This window comes from Nymphaea colorata, chromosome 12 (genome assembly GCF_008831285.2).
Source record: "Nymphaea colorata isolate Beijing-Zhang1983 chromosome 12, ASM883128v2, whole genome shotgun sequence".
NCBI lineage: Eukaryota > Viridiplantae > Streptophyta > Magnoliopsida > Nymphaeales > Nymphaeaceae > Nymphaea > Nymphaea colorata.
In genome coordinates this window covers 12,127,898-12,151,899 of record NC_045149.1, presented here as the reverse complement: position 1 = coordinate 12,151,899, position 24,002 = coordinate 12,127,898, and the positions used below count along the sequence as shown (strand labels likewise).

The following is a 24,002-nucleotide window of genomic DNA, read 5'->3' as shown; positions in this document are numbered from 1 at the left end:
CAGTGATCTCGTTCCTCTCTACATCCTCTTTCCTCACTACAACGCAGCAAAATGACCTCCCCTTTGCCGTCCCCGTAGATTCACAAAGGCGAGTCTTTGCAAGCCGCCACTCTTCTTAAATGATTCCCACACTAGAACGGTGGTGTAGGCACATGCAGCACTCACGTCCTAGCCGAAAGTCGAAAACCTGAAAGCCTAGAACAATGGTATTGGTTCTGTTAAAATGTAGCTCCAATATCCAGATTTTACACCGATGATTTGAAACACAAAGTGTGACAACTTTGGACTTTGTATAACATTCCTATGCACTCTTTTAGTTTATTATCCAAATATTTGAAACAGATGATCCACACAGAAATTCAAGTTTATTCAAGTAATTTTCTACTTTTCCAGTCCATGAGTTTATGGATAGGAAAATATACTATAAGAAACAAAATCATGACAGCTAGGAAAATAAATCCTGAAAATTAGACAACATGGTCAAACAATGTATGTCAAAAAAATAGAATTATCGTATTTAGGAAAAATATATGCGTGCCCCTGAAATGGCAGATCAAATCTGAACATATACACACAATCCGATTTTAACTTTCGACGATCCACACAATCTGAGCATATAAGGGTGTCTCAATTACAACTCACAAGAAAAAAAAAAAAATCTCAACATATATACACACTCACTTTTTAACATTCAAGGTCTGCTTATAAAAGAACGTGCCTTGTGAGTAAAAAACGGACACAGAACGCCTTCTATAAAGCCACCTTTTGCTCCCTGTAAATGCAGTCATCACCATCAGTAGCAGATACGTATTAGTAAAACAGCATCCGTTACGAAATTTACCGCCAAAGAGACATGCTTATGAGAGAACAGGGAAGCTTGACATTTATGCTCCAATATGGTCTCTATAAAGTCTAAACCACCTACTTATGTATGAATAAATGGGCATCTATTAAGACATCAATAACTGACAGCAAGACACCTAAATATCCAAATAAGGAGGGAAAACTAGGAAATCTGCATTTTGTCTGTCACACTACAAACATCTCGAGAAATGACATACTCAACTCTTAGTTGTCAAGGCATCTAGGCGCTGCCTATGCACCAGCCAATGCCTGGCGCCTAGGCACGTCTGGCCTAAAAAGGCGTCCAATATATAGCAGACTTTTATTCTGTTACTAACACTTCAGTTCTTTGAGAGCTCTTCTGTAATCAAGTCATATCTATCTAGTTTCCATAATCAAGAATTGCACTTAGTCTGTAAATGAAGATGAAGAAATTTACCAATATTTAACAAACTTTTACTCTGTCAGTTGTGTACTGAATATTTGCTAACCATGAAGTGATAAGTATATGCATCAAAGAGGATTTTTACAACATAGTAATTTAAGAAATGTTTTATGCTTCATGTGTAGACTATCATCTACACAGTTCATATTGTTTCTTTGCAGCTATAACATCAGACTATGTTGAAGTGAGGTCTGCAACGTATTTCTCTGGTTACTAGGCATGCACTAAACAAGAGAAATTGGTGGTCTTTTTACCATTAACCTAGGTTTTAACATGGGTAAGAAAGCTGACATAGGTTCCACAAAATATGTTTTAGAGCACATAAGATGTATATAGAAATTCATGGTTTTATAGAATATGTACTTAAAGTATTACTGAAACTTCCACTTGATGAGTTGATATAGAATATGTAATTAACGTACAACAAACTGTACTTAAATTAAAGGACAGAAATTATAATATATAACTGCATATAACATAAGTATATACGGTATAACAGTGTATAATAAAATTACAGGGCTTAATTTGAGGGAAGGTGATTTTTCACCTTCACATGGACTAGGTGTGCTAGCGCCTAGTACAGCCTAGCTGCACCTAGGTGCGAGTCTAACACCCGTCGCTTAAGTGATGGACTTAGGCAATGGGTGTGGACTCATGCCTAGGCATGACTCAACTCAAGCAAAGTGGGGAAACCCATGTCTGCAAAACACATCAAGAAATAGACGAACAATCAGAGAGGGGAAACAGTGAACTAGAGAGGGCATTTACCTGTTTTACAGCAATGTAATTCCATAGTGCCAATGATTCCACAGTGCCGAAGATACCTACAAAGAGGAAGGCCAAGCCAATCAACAACCTCCTCATCGTTGGTATTGAGATAGCAGGCCATTTGGGCGTTTTAGAAAGAAAGAAAGAAAGAAAGAAAGAGAGATGGAGAGAGAGACAGAGAGAGAGAGAGAGACATTAGCACAAAAAACGTTGTTTGAGTGACACAGGTAGAAAATGCCCTGCTGAAACCTGAGATGGGCTTCGGTTGTTTGAGCTTTGTGTCTTTAGTTTTGGTGAGAAAAACAAGATGAAGGTGCATGAGACAGACGGATTTTACGCGTGGAATAAAACACCTAGCATTAAAGTCACACATATATAGGTGGCACTTGCTGGCATAATAATACCAGATCCACCTGAAACACTTAGTAGTTTTATTCCACATTTGTTTGGGCATTGTATTTTTTGTGGATGTGGTATTTGTGTTCCGCTGCAACAGTGGAATACCAGCAATTCAAACACCCCCTTAAGGACTTTAATGTTGAAAAGGTCAAGAATTTGATAAAGATGTGTTCTCATTTGGTAATGGACTTGATATAAAGTATAAAAGATTTTACATTATTATTATTTTTCTTCTTGCTTCTATTTATTTAATATTTTTAAAGTTTATTTATTTTTAAATTAAAAATTATTTTTACTAATCCTATTTACAAATGATTTCAATTCCTATTGGATTCACTGACTCCCTAAATCATCTGGCTTTTCAATTCGATTCAAGAACCTATTTTTTATAACATCAAATAATCCATGTACAAATCCAGCTTCGTGAGAAAGCCATGCACAATCCCCAATTAAAGCACAAAATCTAGGAGAAGACGTAAAACACAATGGCACATTTAAACCTGCATTGATCCACATATAATGTTGGATTTGGATCTGCGCATGATGGGCTGGACCCAAAACTATCCATCGTGAGAGAGAATGGCAGTTATATATTATTTTTGAGAAAAAAATAATATTGAGATTATCGATGGTAAATGAAGAAAGCATTAGTCAACACAGGGTTTTCATTAGAAAGATCCAGCTAGATGGAACAAAATAGTTGTACTGGTGCATTTGGTTGTGGAATTTGCCAATCATTATTACTAATTGTACAAACTTCCATATGGCATGTGCAAACTTGCAGTGAATAAAAATATGCAAGAGACTCATTTGCTTCTTTATAGTGGGTCAGCGATTGGCCATTGCAATGCCAAATCGTTTTAGCCTTGTCCATGGTGAGACATCTATTTTTCATAGCACAGAATAGAGTCCAGTTGACCCTCGGAATAGCATATGACTGCCAAATAGAAAACTGTGGAGTTTCCTCTCCCCTCCACATGATTCGATGATAAATCTCTATCCTTTTCATCTTTGCTATATCATCATTGCCCCATACTCAAAATATCATAACTAGAATTCAGCTGAACAGTACCAATTACAAGCTTTAGCTACAGGGATTGGAGACTACACATGAGCTCATTATAATGCAGGAATTTCAGATTGCTAACAGCATGCCTCAAGGGGCGTAGCATAGCTGGTTGGACAGGCAAGCATGTAAAAAGCACGTCGCCTGTTCGACTGTTAAAGGAAGGATCACAATACTAAATATGAAAAGTGTACCGTGCCCCATCCAAGTCCCAATGCAACCTCGGACCCTGGAGGCAGGGGGAATGGAGGGGCCTTCAGGTTTTCCTTGGGCAGTAGGTTGTTAACCTCCTGCTCACCCAAAGATTGAAAACGGTGTAAGAGATTGCTTTACTGCAAAAATCAAAATCATCAGTAGAAATAAGATGGTACAAGATACCCAACATTCAATCCAAAACATGGCTCTAGTACTATTACACAACTCCCATCGAACTGCAAGCCCAATCTCTTCTCATCACAAACATAAGCCTTCCACCTCCAAGAGAATTTGAACATCAAGGGAACACAAACTTCCATTCCACAAATATTTAGCTCTCACAAATCCAGCCTAGATCAAGTCTGAGGGTAAGAATCTAATAGCTAAGAGGATCACTTGGGCTTTGTTAAATCAATCCAGATCAATTAGACTCAAACCACCTTCTCTTGTCAGCCTGCAGGTCAGTTTCCAGTTAACAATGATGTCTCCTCAACTGGTCTCTTTCTCCCCATATAAACAAACAACAGTTTTTATTCAACTTCTTTATCATCTCCCCTGGAAGACGGAACACCATCATCCAATATCCTATTAATTGGTGTATAACATGCTTAACCAAGCACAATTTTGCTGCATAGGAAAGTAAATGGCATCTCCATTGAGCTACCCTTTTTGAAACTTTGGCCACTAGATCCTCACAGTAAGGCACTTCCATTTTCCCAACAAATAAAGGTAGTCTCAAATATTTAATTAGGAGACTAAGCTTACACCAATCCAAATATTCAATAAGATCTTCAGTCTTAAATAAGATGACTAGGAACAAAAGCATCTTAACTTACATCAACAATCTTCATGATTTTACTTCCATTCTGGCCACAGTAACTCTTGAAATTGTTTTATAAGAACAATTACATAAACCTATAGGCCTAAAATCCCTAATATCTTCATCATCATTTACTTTCAGAATTAAAACGAAATGTGATAGACTTACCTTCTTTACTTACCTTTCTTGAAAAAGTCCTGAACCACACGAACCACATCATTTTCCACAATGCTCCAATACCTTCCATGAACCCATTTGGTCCAGGAGCCTTGCCAACCTTCAAACTGAACATAGCTTCTTTGTCCTCCACTCTATTGACTGGCGTCAAAAGAAAATCATTATCAGCCGAAGACACCACCAGACCTGCTTTCAGGTTAAATGAATCTGAGCTCCTATTGTCATAGAAAAAAATCATAAAAATAATGCTTGCAAGCATTGAATGAGCTCAGACCCTTCTACTCTAACCCCATTGCAAGAAATCATAGACATCTTTTTCTTGCTTTGAGCAGTCTTGGAACAAGCTTGGAAGGAAGAAGTGTTTTTATCACCTAACATCAACCAATTTATCCTTGATTTCTGTTTCCAAAAAACTTCTTCCTCTTCTTTCCTTAAGCACCATTCATATTCAAAATCCAACGACTCACCTTTGTGAATGTGTTTCTGAATCAGCTGCAATTCCTGCTTAATTGCTCATTTCCTAAATCACCATAGCAATTAAAATTCCATCTTGAAAGACTCTCTCTAGTGTATTCAAGTTTCTTTAGCAACCTGATCATAGCACAACCTGACGACCATTAGTCCTTTCTGACCAGCGACTGTGTACAATCCTTTTGTAAGCATCCTGCAACATCCAACATGAATAAAAACGAAATAGTTTCTTACCAAACAATCTGTCATCACCCTTAGAAGTAACAAGAATAAGAAGGATATAGTCTGAAATAGTTTTGGCCAAGGTCTGTAGCTCAAATTTGAATGAATTTAGCAGTTTACAGGAATCACTTGTCAATGTCCAACCAATTCTGCAGCACACATTTTCTCTCTCACCTCTACCATTCAACCGTGTGGTAAGGCAATGAGGTCATTAAACTAAATCTGCAATTGGCCAGAAAACAATTGAAATCCCTCCAAGAAGACATGTCTAGGAGAGCATCCAGATTTATCTTGAGAACCGCTTAAACAATCTACCAATATGAAGATCGAACTAAGAGTCAGTAGGTTCTAATGGTCACCGTTATGAATATGAAGAAATAGGAAGGATGCAGGTAATATAAACAAAAGGAATGGATAAAATATTGGATGAAGGAAAAGATGAAGAAGCATTGAGACTATACAAAACAATTTATATACACTTATACTCATATAATGATTTATCGGAGATCTGGTTATGATTTGCATTGTACTCAGCAGTTGTAATGATGCTATGATTATTTGCCTTCATTAGGTCCTCACTTTGTAACGGATGATGCTCGTTGATCGGTCGGCTGAAGGGATGGGGATTGTTGGGAAAAAATGCAACAATGTCATATACATTTTCCGTATGTACTTTTGTTTGTACATACTTGTACAGACTTAGATAAAAATGTCATTTTATTCATTTTGGATTGACAGTAAACGAGACAAAATATCTGTGATTCCTGGATATGTGGAATTCAGCCATCTCCTTGCAGATCTTTTCCCTGTTTCATTTGTGCATAAAAATTTCACAATGGCCACACAATCAGTTCTAATAAAGAATTGATTTCTAAGAATGAATAATTCAAAGGATTTTAAAACATATGATATTGCTAATAATTTTATATCTATGGAGGAAATATTATCTTTTTCCATGAACTTTCCCGAAGCATATCGACATATTGCTTTTGTGGCTTTTAAATCATACTTTGAGGGTTTAGCTAATAAAACAACTCCTCAGCCAAGGTGTAAGTCATTTGTTTGGAGTATCAAATAATCTGAGCTAAGTGGTAATCATAATGGTTTGAGTTGGTTGACCAACTGTTTGATTTTCTTAAATTATTGTATGTTTTCTTGATTGAAGAAGATTACACTGTTTGGTCTAAGTTTTGCATATAATCATGCTACTAACTAATGTTGCTGAATAATATATGGATGTGCATAGTTTAAGATACCTAAAAATTGTTGGAGTATCTTTTTATCTTCAAGTCTATCAGATCTGAAGATTTTAGTTCTGTATGCATATACATAGAGGAGGATGGTTGTCCTGAGAATCTTCTTATTTGTTCTTGTAAATCTATCATTGGATCTTGTATTTAGATTTAAAAGATTCTATCTCATCTTTATAATTTGCTAATCTCCGAATTCTCCTTTCGAAACTAGATTCCTCTAGTTTCTCTTTAGTTTTTACTGTGTATTGGTTTAATAGTTCCAAGTGTAGTTCGAGAAGTTTTAAGCAGAGCCTACAAACTTATGCAAAAGAGAGAGGGTACCTTTCCATTTGTTTTCCATACTTGGAAACCTGAAGCAATTAAAGTAGGGCTTGTTTAAATTGCCTTCTTTAAAATTCCAATTATGGTCACAGTATTAAGTCATTTATGGAGTCACATAATTCTATAAACTCATCCAAAACATTGGTTTGTAAGTCTAATGTTTCGTTTTTGTGAATTTATTTATTAATGGATAATTTTCTTCTTCAGAACTATTATTATTTCTGAATTTTTTAATGTCATCAACAGGCACGATAGAGTAAATTGATTCAGAAACACGAACATATTCGTCTATGTTAATAAGTTCTTGGTTTGTGAAGGATTGCCTCCTTTGTGTATGCATTTAACAATTTGGGCAACAGCTTCCCAAATTATTATTTTTATTGCATAAATACAACTAAGCATATTTTTATAATTTCGTTGTTGGTCATATTTGTGAACATGTGTCTTTATTTAGATATGGAGCTTTAATTTTTTTATTTTCTGAAGAAATATTTTTTAGTTCTTCTCTTGGTTCTTCAGCTAATTGCTTTTGTTGTCTCCTATGTACAGGTTTTTTTGTTCCGTTTGAAGATCCAAATTTTTAAGGAGTATAAATTTTTTTATATAAAGAATGGCCACCATTGAGCTGTTTCTGTATTTTAATTTCTGTACATTTCTTTTCTAAACAGTTACAGACATAACCAATTCTGCAGGTGATATTTTGAGAGATTTGTAGGGATTGGTGACTTTGGACATATGTTGTCCATCCATTAACAATTTCTTCTCCTAATGCTGCAGGGAGCTTTCGGAAAAGTCTTTCCCATATCTCTGTCATATGAATTTCTAGAAATGGTAGTATACTAATAATATGTTTGTAGGAATTATTTAATTTAATTCCAATTTGTCAGACTCAGTTGTTCGAGTCTGCAAACAGCTTGCTTTTGAGCTTCTTCCATTCTTGTATTAGGACTGGTTTCTGTTAGAATCATTTGGACCCCAAAGACAAAGTTATAGAGATTTATTCCAATGGATATATCATTTTCCAGTTCTTCAGGTAAGTATTTTTTATACGCTTCTCATTGAGATCTAGCAGCTTCTCCTAAATAGGTTTCTAAATAGACTACCATTTTTTTGGCATCTTTATGACCTAAATTTGTTTTTAGGTAATCCTTTATCATGATTGCACCCCACTGCCCACTGGTCTATCACTTGAGGCCAGAGTTGTGGATCATGTGCTGCAATGTGTAATATTCTTCCGTGATCTACAAGTTTGTGATTATCTATTATTTCTAAAGGATATAGTTTTCCTTTAGGTTTATAATCTTTATGGATGTCATGTATTTCCGAATATTATCATCTGAAAGGGATAACCATAATGTTTATCTTTCATATATTCTTCAATAGCTGTTGGTTTGCTGCATGGGATTCCATATAATTTTTTAACAAGAATTCCTACTAAGGAATTAATTTCTGAAACTATATCTTCATTGACTGACTCGTCTTTTATAAGAGGTGTTACTCTAATATTATTTTCTGGATCTAAATAGATGTCCTGATTTATTTACGATTGGTTTGAATTTTTTAAATGGTCTTCTAATTCTATGAGTTGTACCATATTATCTAATTTGAGTCCTAATTCTTTAGGAAACAGAATTTTATTTCGATTTTTGGTTTGTTCATCTTTTCTTTTAATGAACAAATATTTAATGCTTAGTTTTGATCTGAGAGGTTCAGATGTTTTAAGGACTAACTTATCAATTTTCTTGATAAATTCTTCATACTCGGGTGTGATTTTTGGTTCACCGACATAGAAACAAAGTACGACAAATTACTAAAGGAACTCGGTGAACCAAAAGTATACATACTGAAACAGAAATGGCTAACATTGTCTTGGCTAATACATACTGTACAAGATTTTTTTGGGTAGACTTAAATCTAGATATTCAACCTTTTCATATTTTAGAAGGATACAGACTGTCTTGACTGCATATCTTCTAAGTCTTTAAGTGACTGATCATCATCTTAGGATGATGTCTTATATTGTTGTTCATAGTCATAGGTGATGAACCAAATGAACTCTTGTCTATGCATCTTCATAGTGCATGGCATCTTGGGGAATAGATGTTGGGGCATCCAACAAATTTTCTTACGTTCCATTCCAAACGTGCAAGTTCATCTGAACTATAGGCTTTGGGTTTTATAAATTTAATTCCTTGTGATGCATGGCCCCTAAATTTGCTTTAGCAGCTTTTGAAATCTTTTATCAAGTACCATGTGAAGCACTTGGCACCTGTATTCCTTCGATGGAGAGGTTTGATTTTCACCACTATCAATCCTATATGAATAGGATTATAACCTCTATATTTAAGTAACCTAACACTTTCAGAATTTAGAAGTGGAATTGCTTCTGCCTGGTTTTCTAGGACAGACATGGAAATCTCCCTATTATAAACATATCTACCCTATAACCGTTTCCACTCATTATGATGGTAAAGGGTTTCAAGGTTTAGGACCTGACAAAGTCCTCTTTCTTGCTGGTCCTCCGAGATATCAGCAAGCTATTCCAACTATAAGTTGTGGTTGTTGGAGGAAGAGGCTTTGTCTCGGCGTCTTCGTAAGGTTTCACCTAAGAAAGATAAGTGAGACTGGTTTCCCAAAGAAGGGGTTTCTCGTAAGGTATGGGATCTACCTAGAAAGAGTACCGTCCTTGTTTCGCTCATGGCGTATATACTACCTTCTCTTCATAAGGTTAGATTAAGGTTTTAAGTTCAATTAGGAGTTTGGTTTTGATACGGTAATACAACACCATATATATATATATATATATATATATATATAACCTATATATATATAACCTATGTCAATTGTTCTGAAAGCGTTTAAAAGTATGCTTATATATATATAACCTATGTCACATTGGTACGGGTACGGGTGGGGTACCGGTGCGGATACGGACCATTTTAAAAAAATTTGGGTGCGGGGGGTGTGGCCGTATATATATATATATATATATATATATATATGTCAAAAAATTTCAAAATGAATAACATATTCATAAATCATGATCCAAAACACAGTATGGAAGTAATTAACATACAAATATATCAGCTTTCTTGATTCTCCGTCGCATCATCAAGATTAGAAGGAGAATCATGTCACACTTTTAAGATATATTGACATCGCTATGGTTATGGCTCACACTATTATTGAAGAATCAAGTTATAGAGAAGGGATCAATTTTCGAAACATTGTATGGAAGATTTTAAATGAAAAGTTGTGAGGAACTATGTACAAGAAAGGTTTAGAGTGAAAAAGGAAACAGGAAAAGAGAGGTGGATTTTTAATTTTCAACTCAAAAACTGGACAACTTTGGACTCGGTCAAAGTTGACCGAGTCCGAAAATGGACAAAAATGTTCCCGAGTACGTTGACCGTACCCGATACTGCGTTGACCGCACCTTTGCCGCACCCAGGGCCGTACTCGTACCCGTACCGTGCGGGTACTCCTCCGTGTGACATAGTATATAACTGTGACACATTTAGTTTTTGGTTAAAGGCGGGGTTTCTTTAGGTAGTTTCCAGCAAACTTGTTTCTCTAGAAAATATATCAGGATTTCAAATAAATGGGAAGTATATAAAAGAAGCAGAAAATTTTATAAATTAAGAGTCTTCTACTAATTTCCCGACAAAAGCATAGCAAAAGCTTCAAAATAGTTTCTAAAATGCTACAAGAAACCAAAGATTAAAAAAAAACTTCAAAATACAATCAAAAGTTTTTGAGGGAAAATATTGTGACAATTTCATGGAAAACATTTTTGGTGATAATATGATAAGAAATTCTTTTGGAAATAAAATCTGGTTGAAAGTACTAAAAGTTCCTTTGGAACAGAGACTAGTTAATGGTTCCTTAGTGTGGTACACAACAATACACATACATAATCAAATTCAGAAGAAACAATGGTACCTTCATCAAAAAGAAACAATGTGTCGGTATTTTAACTAATGTTGACTACAAAAAGAGAGTTCTTCCTTTGCCTGCATGCAGCTGGGATCAAGAGTAAGTGCATCCGCAAAGAGCCTCTTTGCATGAAGCAACAACTTCATCCTTTCTTTGTTTCCAACATGCCGAAGAAGAGACCTTTGTTGCAAGACCATGCCCCACCTGAACAATGCTGTAAGAAAACAATTCAATTGAGAATCAAACATACAGCTGGAAACAAACGAAATCTATATATTACCATGAGAAGTCCACAGAAAATTGTTGATTTTTGAATGGAATTACAGGCCATATGCAAAAAACATAGAAAAAGTAACCTTTCTAGGCAAATCTTGTAATACAGATTCTCACACCATCAGGAAGATGCTTTCTTTTGTCATAGATCACTGCTGTTCTGAACATAGGATCAAGTAATGATTGGACCACTAGTTGAATTCAATCAATGCAACAGATTTTAACAGTCGTTATGAGCACAAATTCACCAAAGTAACTAATATTTGTAATGTTAATTCGACAAGCTCTAACAAATAAATCGCCCAAACACAACAAGTTCATCGGAGAAAGTAAAAGCGCAACACATATCAAGGTCACATCTTGCCAACTACAAAAAAATAGTTATTATTCATTCTTCCGCTCATCATATTGGGTCTCATTCCCCTGAGTTTCCCAAATTCAGGTAGGAACATGCATCTTGTAAGCTATAAACTTTGGTCCAAAAGAACAACTCCAGTAGCTGGAAAATCAATCGTGTTCTTCAATTTCTAGAACTTGGAGAGCTCCACTTTTCAAATAATTTGTAGAATTCACAAAATAAAATAAAATAAAGATGATTAGGCAATGCATCCAGGGCTGAAACAATAGTAAGGTCCTGCAATTAAACTGTGTCTCACCATATGCTGCATACCCATTGTTACTTGCTAGCATGGCATCAAATTTGTCAATTGCTGCCAAGTACACCTCGTCAGCATCAAAAGCTGCCTCCTGAATAATGTAAAATAATTTAATCATAGGTCATAAAGTGACAATGAACACAAGGTCCTTAAGCAAGCCCGCAAATGGATGTAGTAAGAATGCTACCACGTGCTAAACAGCACAAACATAAGAACTACAAACATAGTGATTGCATGCATGTATTGCAAAATTATATGAATACAAGTGCATTGATCATCTTGGTTTCTGTCCTAACAATTGCAACATTCACAAAGAAAAGGTCATTTATAATGAGCTCTCTTAAATTTGTTCCTCCAGCTGCTAGTCTTATTGTTTTTACTCATTCAACTTCTTAAAATTGAGCATTCTTCTTTTAAAGAGTAATTCCTTAACTACATCTACTCTAAGTTCAAATGTTAACTTTTTGCATCCACATGCCCTTATATCGCACATAACTCTCTCACAACAATTTTCAAATAGACCCTGGGTGCAGGTAGGCTGAGTGTGTGTGAGTAAAACATACAACCAAATAGGACGATTAAATATAAACATAACAAAATTTAAAGCAAGCTAAAGACTAGTAGGCACTCTAGGAAGCACAATCTTTTGAAAAGCTACACAGTACTACAGTGTAGATGAATTTACATATTTCAGATGAGTTATGGAAAATATACATACAGATTACCATAACAAAATGTTTCACTTCATGGGTTGATACAGATAAGGATGCTGGAGTATCAAAACTTGTGGAAGATCGGTATGCTCCTTATGCAAAACATAAAAGAAAGAATATCAAAAAGAAAAAGAAAAAAGTGGGGCGATGGGATTTGTATAAGAGGAAGATGATGCTAATTCAAAAGAAATTGATGCGAAAGGTCTGCACATTGACTTGGCTAATTCCAGTGTTTCTGATGGTTTATCATCTCCTTTATCTCACCATCTCCTTTAAGAGTACAATGTAGTGATGGATAAAGAAATTTTGGGTTGCATCAAAGTGAAAACTGAAGCAGATATATCTTAGTCTCTGAAAAATAATTGTTGAAACCAGTTCATGCTGAATTAGCAAGTGTAACAATCAACCAACACCATTCTGCCCTGGAAAGTAAGCATCTGGGAAAAAAAAACATGGAGCTTACTGGTCCAATATCTGCAATCAACTGACCACGAAAAAATAATGAAAGTCCCCAATTGTAAAGAGCTCGTGTATCATCACCGTCAATTGCTAAGGCCACTCTATATTTTCTTCCAGCCTCAACAAGTAGTCTTTCACATTCTTCACAGACATTTGAAAGATCCAAAATCATCTTTTCTCTGCATTTATTGTCAGTGGACAAGGAATCATTGCCTGACAGAACTGATCGAAGTTCACGACTAACTTTCAGCTTAAGCTTCCCATGTAATAACAATGTGTTTCCCCATAGGCCTACAGCCAACAAGCTTGTAGGGTTCATTTTTGTAGCTCTAGAGAGTAGATCCGCAGATCTAGTTAGCATTCTCGCAGCTTCCTCTTCATCATGGTGTCTCACCAAACATTCTTTTGCTTCACTTAGAAGAAGGACACCCTCATCGAGACATACCTTAAATTCCTTTTCATCTTCAATTGTGGACAATGAATGCAAGGTATTACTTGAAGTTCCACGATTATCCATAGTCAATTGATCTTTTGAAGAAAATTTGTTTTCTCCACAATTTAGCTCATAAGAAAAATCAGCTATTTCTGTTTCTGTTCCAAAGGTGAATTTCCTTGGTTTATTGTCATGTGTTGGTTGGGATGTTGCCTTAGCTTCATGATAAAAGCTGACAGGATCTTCATTGGAATTCTGTCCAAAATTAGGCCAATGAGGCCCTTGAAGTTGAATCTCAGAGGCCCTTGCCATGCTCTCCTGTTGGTTGACCAACTTCTTAGTGTTTAAACTATTATTGTTTAAACTTTTGGGGAGACCATCTAACACTTTCCCCTGTTTATCCTTACTGTCATATTCCTGCAGAGTACCAGTTTCAGGAAACAAGAACTCACAAGCACAACTTGCTTCTGGTTGCAAAGTTTGTGACCCTTGCAGAGAAGATGAGCTGTTGTTACCACACAAAGCTCTCCTTGTGTCCTGGGCCTCCTGATGTGCACTTTGAGACATCTCTATAGTATCTAGAGACTCCTGCGGTGCAGATATTAGCTGCTTCCAACCAATTATGCTACTACTGGAACCTTCAGAACACAATTCAAGCATTTGATGGTTGTGCTTCCCATCTGGCTCAGCTTTTGTCATGCCTCCATTCGTATATCCTTCAGGGTTCATTTTCCCTGTTGATCCTTGTATCGGTTTATCCAGCTCTGGTGTGACGGTATGGCCATCTGCTTTTTCTTTACAAGATTCATGTACCTCAAGGGAATCACGTGGTTTAGATCCATATGCAAGAATGGACTTGTTTTCCAAGGATTTCAAACCCAAGAAGTTATTCTGGAACGCTGCCTTCAGATGATGGATGATACCAACACCAATAGGCAGCTGCTTGCTCCTTTTTCTACTTGGTCTTTGAAAGGAATATGTCTCTTCTACATAGTCCTCATCCAAGTGTCCACCAACCAAACCTAGTACACAACCATCATGCACAGATTTTTCAATCACTAGTTGTACACCTCTGACAAATTCAATGTCAGTTACAAGGTCACTTATTCCCTTTCCTTTTCCTGCATTCTCCAATCTGGATAATTTAGTGCCTAATTCATGAAGTAGGCTAAAGGGAATTCTGTTCCTGTCAAAAGAAGATTCAGCACTACCTTGTGATCCAGAAACCTTCCCATTTCTGAACTCAACACCTTCCATTGAATCTCCACAAACATAACCAATACAAAAACCAGATACGAACAGGAAGATGCAAACGGGGATCACTGCTGGCAACGAAGATCTAAAGCGACAAACAGCTAAAGCGGACATAAACCCAAGAAAGAAAAGTCCAACATCCCTCCTTTCATTTTTATTGATAAAGAATAAATAGTCTTGAAGAATATTGAAACTGCCCATGTCATGAAGCACTCTGTGGGCATCCAAGTTCTCCCATCCATAACAATCATCGGAATCTGGTCCGGAACAAATAAGGTTCGTATTAGTGACGCGATGCATTTTTTTTTTTCATTTTTGCATATGATAACGAAACCTAAAAGCTGCAACTAACAATCAAGAACAACACTAGAGTTCAGAGTGAAGGCAAACCTGAAACTTACGGAGCTAAAAGTGCAGCAACTTTTCTACAAAACTGTGTGTATGCTAATGAAATCTATGATAAAGGGAGAAAGTAAAAATTATGTATCGCCCATGAAAGGTTTAGGAACAAAAATAAAACCATACATGACGGTAAAGGGCTACGTGAAATAAAAGAGTCCTACTAATTGCAAAATGCTCTCGTTTATCTTGTTTTTCAGGTTCAGGTTCAGGTGAAGAGTATTTGATTTAAGATGAGGAGGAAAACTCAGGAAAGAAAGGAGCGGGTGCAGTTTTCCCTGTCACACTTTACTAATGAGACCATTTTTTAAGAAACAAGAGGAAAAGCAACAGATACAACCCCAGGGGAGGGGAAGATTTTTGAGATGCTTACTGGCCCATCCACCAAAGTGGGTGAGGAAGCTTTTTTGGATGTCGAAACTTGCACTTGGCTGAGCAGAAGAAGCACATCGCTTGAGGACGATGATGGGTCTCCATGACTTGGAGCCATAACGGCTGGTATGGCCAGAGGGAAAAGATTGGGGCCAGAAAATGTAAGGTGGGGTTGCTGCTCGCCTAGAAGGAGGACGATGACGCGGCAGAGTAAATGCCGAATTCGCCGATGAGAGTGCCTCCGCCCTCCCCATGCGCAATCAGAGCGCCTCCGTCCTGTCCTGCGCGAGGAAACGCAGAGGACAGACGGTGAAGGGCTTTCCTCAACACCTTCTTTCTCTCCACAAGATTCTGCGAAGTGAAAAATGTGCTTTAGTTCGATAACGTGATTTACAATGTCATACTATCATTTGCAAATTCAGAGGTCTCTACGATATTATTCATGTTAATATTTCGGCACATTCGTTATAACCAGAATCTGGTGGCAACAAAGGATCGAGTAGCAATATGAAGTTGGATCTCAATTAGTGGATGCTTGTAATAATAAGAAGAACATTTGCATGAGTGACACACCGACAAGTATGCTTACACATGAGAATGCTTTGGTATACGATTTCGGACACACCTAAAGGTAGTGTTGTTCCCAGCGATGAATATGCAAAAAAGATGATACCGTTTCCCATTGTGAGAACGATGCACGTGCAGACACTAAAAATCTTGCTGACTTTGGTACGCCTGTTGTAGTAGTGCAGTTCAAGAACAACGCAAATGTGTGCAGTTTTCACAATGTGTATGCTTTATTAACGTGATCTGTGTTAGAAAAGGGACTTGGAATAAAAATGCACATGGCATCATCGAAAGAAAAACATATGTTAAAAGAAAACAATTGTTAGTCTAGCATTATGTAGGCCGGATTTGTTATGCGGTTGTCAAACAAAAATGATCATAACATTGCTTTTAAATGGGAGTCTTAGTAGATTACTTGCAAAATAAATCAAGAGATGACCTTAGTTTCTATAATGTGATCCAATTAGACAGATAAATATACCACAAATATGTTCTAGGTAGACTCTAGGTCAATAAAGGTCTATGAACTTCAATAATGTTATTAGCTTTTACACAATTGTGAAGAATAATATTCATCAATGGGCCCCTAGTTTGTAGGTGCAAACCATCACTCACAAAGTTACACTTTTCCCTATACGTTTTTGTGTAGCCAAACCATGAAGACCTTTGACCGATTATTTAAAGTACTTGCAGACGCAATGACTGATAAGCACCCTCAAGTTATGCTCAGAAATAGTAGTAATACAATAGTAACTAAAATGATTCACATATGACCAAATGCACATTATCGCCTCTTTTTATGCGTTCTTTTCCAAAATGCAGTATAGAATATAGGCACATAATAGAAAAACAAGCTTCACGGAAAATCTAAAAAGATGTAAACCTGATTGCAAAGATGACCACACTTTTTCAATCTACATGAGAACGAATTGTTTGGCTTAAACTAATGAGACCAAATTGTTTGTGCATATAATTTTGGCCAGAATGTATAGATATGAAGGTTATACAAAGATGGAAAAAAAGTGGGCTTCATCGGCATGTCAAAGACAATGCTTTGTATAAATATGCTAAACATGAAAAGAACTAAGTAGGCATGTTGCATGGAAAATTTTTCTTTATTTTTGTTTAACGATCTTTTGACTCTAGAACAATATGGATTATTTTCAAATAGTCTTAGAGAAAGAGAGTTCAAAGAAAATGTGAAAGGCTTAAACATGTATCTCATAATTTTGGGCTTAAAAGTAATGATGCAAGCCACAAATTGTGTGTACCTTAACAGCATTAAATGACTTAAAATGAATGTTGTTAGGCCATGAATTACAATTATACATGTAAAAAACATGTACACATAGGTACCATGTATTATGGGAGGTAGAAGTGCTCTTAAAAGGCAACACTATGAAAGAAAAATTGGCAAGTGTTGATCTTCACTATGGTACCAACTATAATTACATTATCGAATCGAAGCACTTGTAGTCTAGCTATAAACAAATGTTTACCCAAAACATGCTCGTTATGTCCATTCTCATCCAATTGAAGGACACTATAGAAGCTGAGTTCCATTCTCTAGAGATGGCATAGAAAAGCATATACTTTACCATTCTTTGTAGCACCTTCCCACCTTCATGGAAGGTGGTTTTTTTAGGTTAGACTGTGTAAATCAAACTTTCTTACATCTGTCATTCACTTTTTTAATGTACTCGTATGCTTGTTTTGGAGTAATACCAGCATCATATGCTAACTCTCCTATTGTTGCATGTGAATGTGTTATTTTTTTATATGACCTCAACATATAGACAACAAAAAATTTTGTAGTTTAGAAGTCTTCTAACAACCATTTTTGGAGGGATCCACATATTGTTGTTTCAATATAAATTTTGTTGGCTTTATTGTGCTTTGACAGTCTTTCTTGTGGACATATACATGTTTTCTGACAATAATTTTGTGTTGTTTTAATATAAATTTTGTTGGCTTTATTGTGCTTCGACAATCTTTCTTGTGGACATATACATGTTTTCTGACAATAATTTCTTTTTGTTTTTTTTCCGGCATTCCTTTCTAATGTTAAACCTATGGGTGAGTGCTTAATTCTTGTAGTATATGAAACCATCAATATTGCCATTAAACTTTATTATTCATCATGAACTATCCAACTCATCATAATTACCTTGTTAGTGCATGCATGCAACTACTAGAACACTTTCCACTAGTATGGGTGCAAAAAAAGGATCCTATCATTCATAGAACTCATTACTACCTTGTTTAGTGCATGTTCACATCTATTGGAAGATTATCCTTTCTTTCATGTAAATCATGATGATCTCTGCATGCATCAAATTTCCTTTTATGTTATTCATACATCCTTATATTCATTGGAACATTTTCCTATGCCCCACGCACAACAACATCATGCTTGCGTGCATAAAAAAACTCACTACCTACTGTGTTGTTTGTGTATGCATGCAAATACTGAAAGGCCTTGATCTTCTTTATGTCCATTAGACATATTGCTCCTCTAATGGAAACCATCTTCAACCACAATTTTATCAGATTGTATAATGAATGAGTTTTTTCTTAAAATACAAATAATATTCACCTTTATTACTTCAAATGCTTCTTTCTGACATTCATAAAAAAAGACCAACTGAACATGTAATTGACCCAAATTTGTCCACTTGAGATTTCTGGGGACACTGTTTCATTACCTCATTATATAACTCAATTGTAGTGGGAGTAGGTACTATTATGGAGGAGTGTTCACTATCATTCAAGAGTCAATAAGTTAATCCTCATTGATGTCTAATAGCTAGACTACCCACCTAAACTAGAAGCAATTATAAATGTTATAATAAAGCTTTGTAAGGAGTCTCGATAAATATATAAGGATAGAATAGGGTCCCAATAAGAAATTAGAATCCTATTGGATACAATTTATTTACATATATTTTGTTTGGGTTGCAATTCGAAGAAACATACTTGGAATGATTTGAATTAAAGCGGCTTAATTTGTGTATTAACAATTGAAATACGGCCGGAAAAACATCTCTACTTGATGGAGTTCTTTCTACAGGTAATTACCCTTACTATCACTCTGCAACAGGATACATAAGATTTTCAACTCACAAGAATTCTTGAAATTCCTTTGGATTCCTAATTGGTGTTGAACTCACCATAGTGCAAAGTCATATATATATATATATATATATATATATATATATATATATATATATTTATATATTTATATATATTTATATATTTATATATTTTGGTGAATAAGATCTAAAACGTCTATCGGCCCCATGGGGTATAGATTCATAACAAGCATAAGGAAATTATTGCATGACAGTACTTGGGCATGCATTTGGATACCTCCTATTTGCCAACAGAAATGTTGGAATACTTTCATGCTAGATATCTAATATAACTCTTTTAACATATTAATGGAAAATGGTAGAACAATCATATTACACTCTAACAAAAATGGAATTTAAGAAGGAATTATTTACCATTTCCATAATCAATGGATCGTACTCGGATCAGATAACCATCCAAAGTGTTTAAAAAAAAAAATCAGATACGGTAAAAATTTTAACATTCAAACAAAAGTTTGGATCAGATATGGATTTAATAAATGATATCCGATTGAATTCAGATCCAGATTCAGTTTTAAATAAATATCTGTTCGGTAACAAATTTATTAACATGATATTCAAATTCAAATTTAGATATCCAATTCTAGAAGCATGAGAGAATATCCAAATCTAAAGTTGCCCATCCAAATCCGAATTCACCCATCCTAATACAATGGAATCTGAATCCGAAACTATAAACCCGAATCCGCCGGAGCTGATTGTCATTTGAAATGTTGCACAACCTAACACACACTTGTTTTGGCAAAAGTTGTAGCCAAGCAAACCAACTTAAATTCTTAACAATAAACTAACACAAAATTTAAACAAACAGTTAAACATTTAAGGACATATTATCCTTTTATAAACCACCCTCTTTGACCCTCGTTTATTTTTTTTTATCACCCAACAGCTGGAAAATGATGGTTCATAGTCAAACGTGACCATATTCTCTTTCTCATGGACTCTAACCCATAATAAATTTGAATCTTATTCTAAGTATATCAAACCATAAAAATTAATACATTTCTTAAGTAAATTTTAACTTATTTAAAATGAAGAAATAAATATCATATAAATATAATAGCAAAAAAAGCTTAATGAAAAATACAAAGCTAGTATTTTCGAAACAAACTTAGTATAGCATAATTATATTAAAAAGTCGAACTTGGTTGTATAAGAATAATCATCCATGATTACTATTTGGGACTCTCAATTTCTTTAGTATGTAACTTTTTGTAATTTAGTCTCAAAATGCATACTTGAGATAAGTTTTGTGTTATCAAAACAAAATTTTAGATTAAACTAGACAAGCGTACTTTAATAATTAGTTAAATTATTTGATCAAATAGACTATTAAAGATAAATTAATGCAATCAATTAATCAAATTTGTTTTTAAGCAATTTTTTAAACTAACGTTGAATATATATATTTAATATGAAAAATTTTGAAAATATTTTTTTTTATTGAATTAACTAGATGATGGGACCAAAACAAACATGGATTTACATCACTACATGTGATAATCCAATATCTTTATTAGACTCTCTACCAAATGGTTGTAGATGCTTAAAAAGAAAAAATTCAGACCCAAATCTGATCTACTATTTCTTATTTGATAAAGACTGATATTCCTTTAATGAAATTGGATTGTGAGTCAATGGGATTCAGCCATTCAGATCTTATGTACCTAAACTTGTTCGTTCGATTTCACTTCATTGGTTGAATTCAGTTTGAGCTCTAATCCAATCATGAGTAGGAAAACCATGCTCAATTCTAAAACCAATCTTAATGCCCCACGCCAAATCTCAAGTATAAATCAAAGTCCAATTTCGATTGAAGCAGGTATGAGTGTAAACATTATAGATATAAACGAGAATATGATCCATAATGCTTTATCGGATCTAAGGTATGTACTCAAGGCTGAGAATTGTACATAAACCACATGCACAAACTGGGCCAAACCATCTAGAATCCAAAATTCAAAATTTCTAAATTCAAAATCGAAATATCTGGCCCAGACATTATACCAAACATATTTAGGTGATGAGAAAATTTCTATTTTAACTTGTGTGACTTGTGTTTGGCATTGGAGGGAATGTGGACTGCATGTCTTAGAGATTATCTTGTATTCTCTTGGCTGTTGGCGAACCAGAGAATATGTTGATCGGTCATATTCGGATTGGATAGATTACCAAACTATATCAAAGAAGTGAGCCATGAAAAACTAGAATATCTAATTAAGAAATTGGCCGTATTTGATTTATATTTCAAAAATGACATTCATTGGCATTGCAATTCTACTTGAGCGACACCAAATAGAGGCAATGAGAATTGCAACATTCATATATAAATAAGAAATGAGCGATTCAATGAAAAAAATGTTTATTTCTTAATTTTAAAAAAGGTCAATAGCTAATATCGAAACCTTGTCCATAAGATATAAAGTTGTGGGGTTGATATCAGAACCTTTCAATTTTTTCTTTTTTTGGTGTGGAGGGGGGGGGAGTGGTAGATATGAAATAATAAATTAAAATCTATTCAAACTCACAAATGCATATGGTTTTTCAACCCCCCCACCTGCTTTTTTTTCTTTTCACTTTTTCCAAAACTGTAAGTTAAGGTTTTTCTGTACCATCATAAGCTTTCCAAAATTATACTCATTGTTCACCCGTCTCTCTCTCCCTCTCTCTCTTGCCATCGTCCTTCTCTCTATACAAGCAATCCAGCACATGTGTTGTTCAGAGTTGCAGCCTTAAAGTGTACTTTTTGCCTTTTTTTGGTGTTCTACTCTTTCAAGTTTCAAAGAGTACTTCTAACGACAGTACAACATGTTGCCATTCTGCTATTTCGAAGAACATCTCCACCAAAACACCTTGCAGCCATTCATGCATGTAGAGAGATTGAAGAACCCTTTCAAACACTCATAGATACATAAAGAAAAGTTTTTCCTCTACCCATGTGTCGTTTTATTTATGTCAATACTGCATTTTTTTATCAATATTGAGAAATAGTGCTACGACCAAGGTTTTGATATTAACTATTGACCTTGGCCAAGGTTATGCGATTAATATGACTTTATAGTGCTATGGCCAAGGTTCCAATTGAAAATTTTATACCCATGTTATAGAATTAATATATAAATAATAAATGAGTGATTCATTGAAAAAAATATGTTTCTTTCTTAACCTTAAAACTTAATAATATGATTAAAATAGGCAATATTACTTTCAGTCTGAAAAAAAGGTCCAAAAATAGGCTGCTATGAGAAGAAATAGCTGCACAAGGGGGCCAATATTAGTTGAATGGGCAATCCTTTTGCTTTCTCGTGTGGTACATATGCAGAAAAGCTGGATTTTTTTTTCTAGTGACGCTTTTCAAAAAGTGCATTTAACCGTATCCAAAAGCAATTCTAGTTTAGAATGGCACTAATATGCTGTTAAAAACTCTGTGAATATGTATTTGCTAATTCTGTATTTCCTAGATAAGAACCGGAAAAGATAATTGACAAAATGGTATCAAAATCCAGTTGAGTTTGTTCGACTCACAACATCTTTTCTTGTATTTTCAAGTTCTTCTTGTATGATGGGATAAGCAGGTTATTTTCAACTTAAAAAAAAAATTGATTGACCAGCCTTGGCACAGAGTCATTGTGGAACAACTAACTAGGACATGGAAAACTTTATTTTTGAAGTGTTCCCACATGGATAAGTTCAGATATTTTTATTTAATGAAATGTTTACAGCTTCTATTGATTACTTTATTTCCTATAGATACCTTTATATTTTGACATATGTGTAGATTTTCCAAGTTCTTTCCTTTTTTCTTCTCTTTTTCCAAGTTCTGATACCTCACCTTGTCGTCATCCTTTTCTTTTTATTTTTGAAGTGTTCCAACATTGATAATTTCAGATATTTTTATGTAATGAAATGTTTACAGCTTCTATTGATGACTTCATTTCCTATAGATACCTTTATATTTTGACATTTGTGTAGATTTTCCAAGTTCTTTCCCTTTTTCTTCTCTTTATTTCAAATAAGTAGATTAAGACATTGTAATTGGTGCAAGCACAAATATGTTCCCCACAAATACACATGCAAATCCTCATCCAATGATCAGAACCTTCAAGCATTTACACAAGATTAGATAAGAGATTTGGGAGTAACACATAGCATGTATACCCAGCTGCTATGAAGTAATGAAGTTAGAAACAACAAGTACGAGTTTCCGAAGATGGCAAAATATGAAAATAAGCATTTAATTGCTGCTGAGAAGATGACTTTGACAGATGTTAAACTAAACAAACTACTAAAAAGGGAAAAAAGAAGTGAGCAGGTCGCTCAACCAAATGTAGTGATGACTATACATATGATGGTACTACGCTCTGTAATATCAAGTGTCATTGCCCTTTTCAAGCTTCCCTCTCTTTTTCCCCTGCACCACCATCATCCATGCCTTCTTCCTTCATTTGACACACTCTCTTTTTATTCTAATCCTCTATAACATGCTTAGATGCACTTATGTAGATAAAACTATATCACTACCTGCATGGATCATTATGTACCACTCAGAAATGCTTGGATGCACTGTCATATTCAACAATATCATTTATAAATTGTGGTCCATATTTGTTGCCTCCTTGTTCAACGGATTTACAATTATAATTTCTCCGATTTGCATGCCACAAACATCACTGCAGCGAGCGGCGAATTTTTGTTCAACTCCAGCTTCTTTCTGTTGCATCATGGTCTCACTTCTTAGTTGCTTCCAAAACTCAGGAGTAATATAGCATGTATAAACAGACCAAGGTCTACCGTGAGGTGTACAAAAC

General features: G+C 35.1%; 1 protein-coding gene across 11 annotated transcripts; it reads right to left on the bottom strand.

The window, feature by feature from the left end:
- Window positions 1-490: 490 nt before the first annotated feature.
- Window positions 491-15,876, bottom strand: LOC116265558 (uncharacterized). 11 transcript variants are annotated; one of them, XM_031646249.2, is made up of 9 exons: window positions 15,477-15,876; window positions 13,022-14,961; window positions 11,860-11,936; window positions 10,923-11,130; window positions 5,419-5,717; window positions 5,181-5,304; window positions 4,705-4,854; window positions 2,057-2,112; window positions 491-772 (listed from the first exon to the last, which is right to left on the bottom strand). In XM_031646249.2, the coding sequence occupies exons 1-4, from the start codon at window positions 15,727-15,729 to the stop codon at window positions 11,010-11,012; spliced, it is 2,391 nt and encodes a 796-aa protein (XP_031502109.1). In that variant the 5' UTR covers window positions 15,730-15,876; the 3' UTR covers window positions 491-772; window positions 2,057-2,112; window positions 4,705-4,854; window positions 5,181-5,304; window positions 5,419-5,717; window positions 10,923-11,009. The 11 variants fall into 11 exon arrangements, with proteins under 11 accessions (XP_031502109.1, XP_031502105.1, XP_031502108.1 ...); XM_031646245.2 differs by having other exon boundaries at window positions 11,846-11,936; window positions 15,477-15,873; XM_031646248.2 differs by lacking the exon at window positions 5,419-5,717 and having other exon boundaries at window positions 5,181-5,377.
- Between the last annotated feature and the right edge of the window lie 8,126 nt (window positions 15,877-24,002).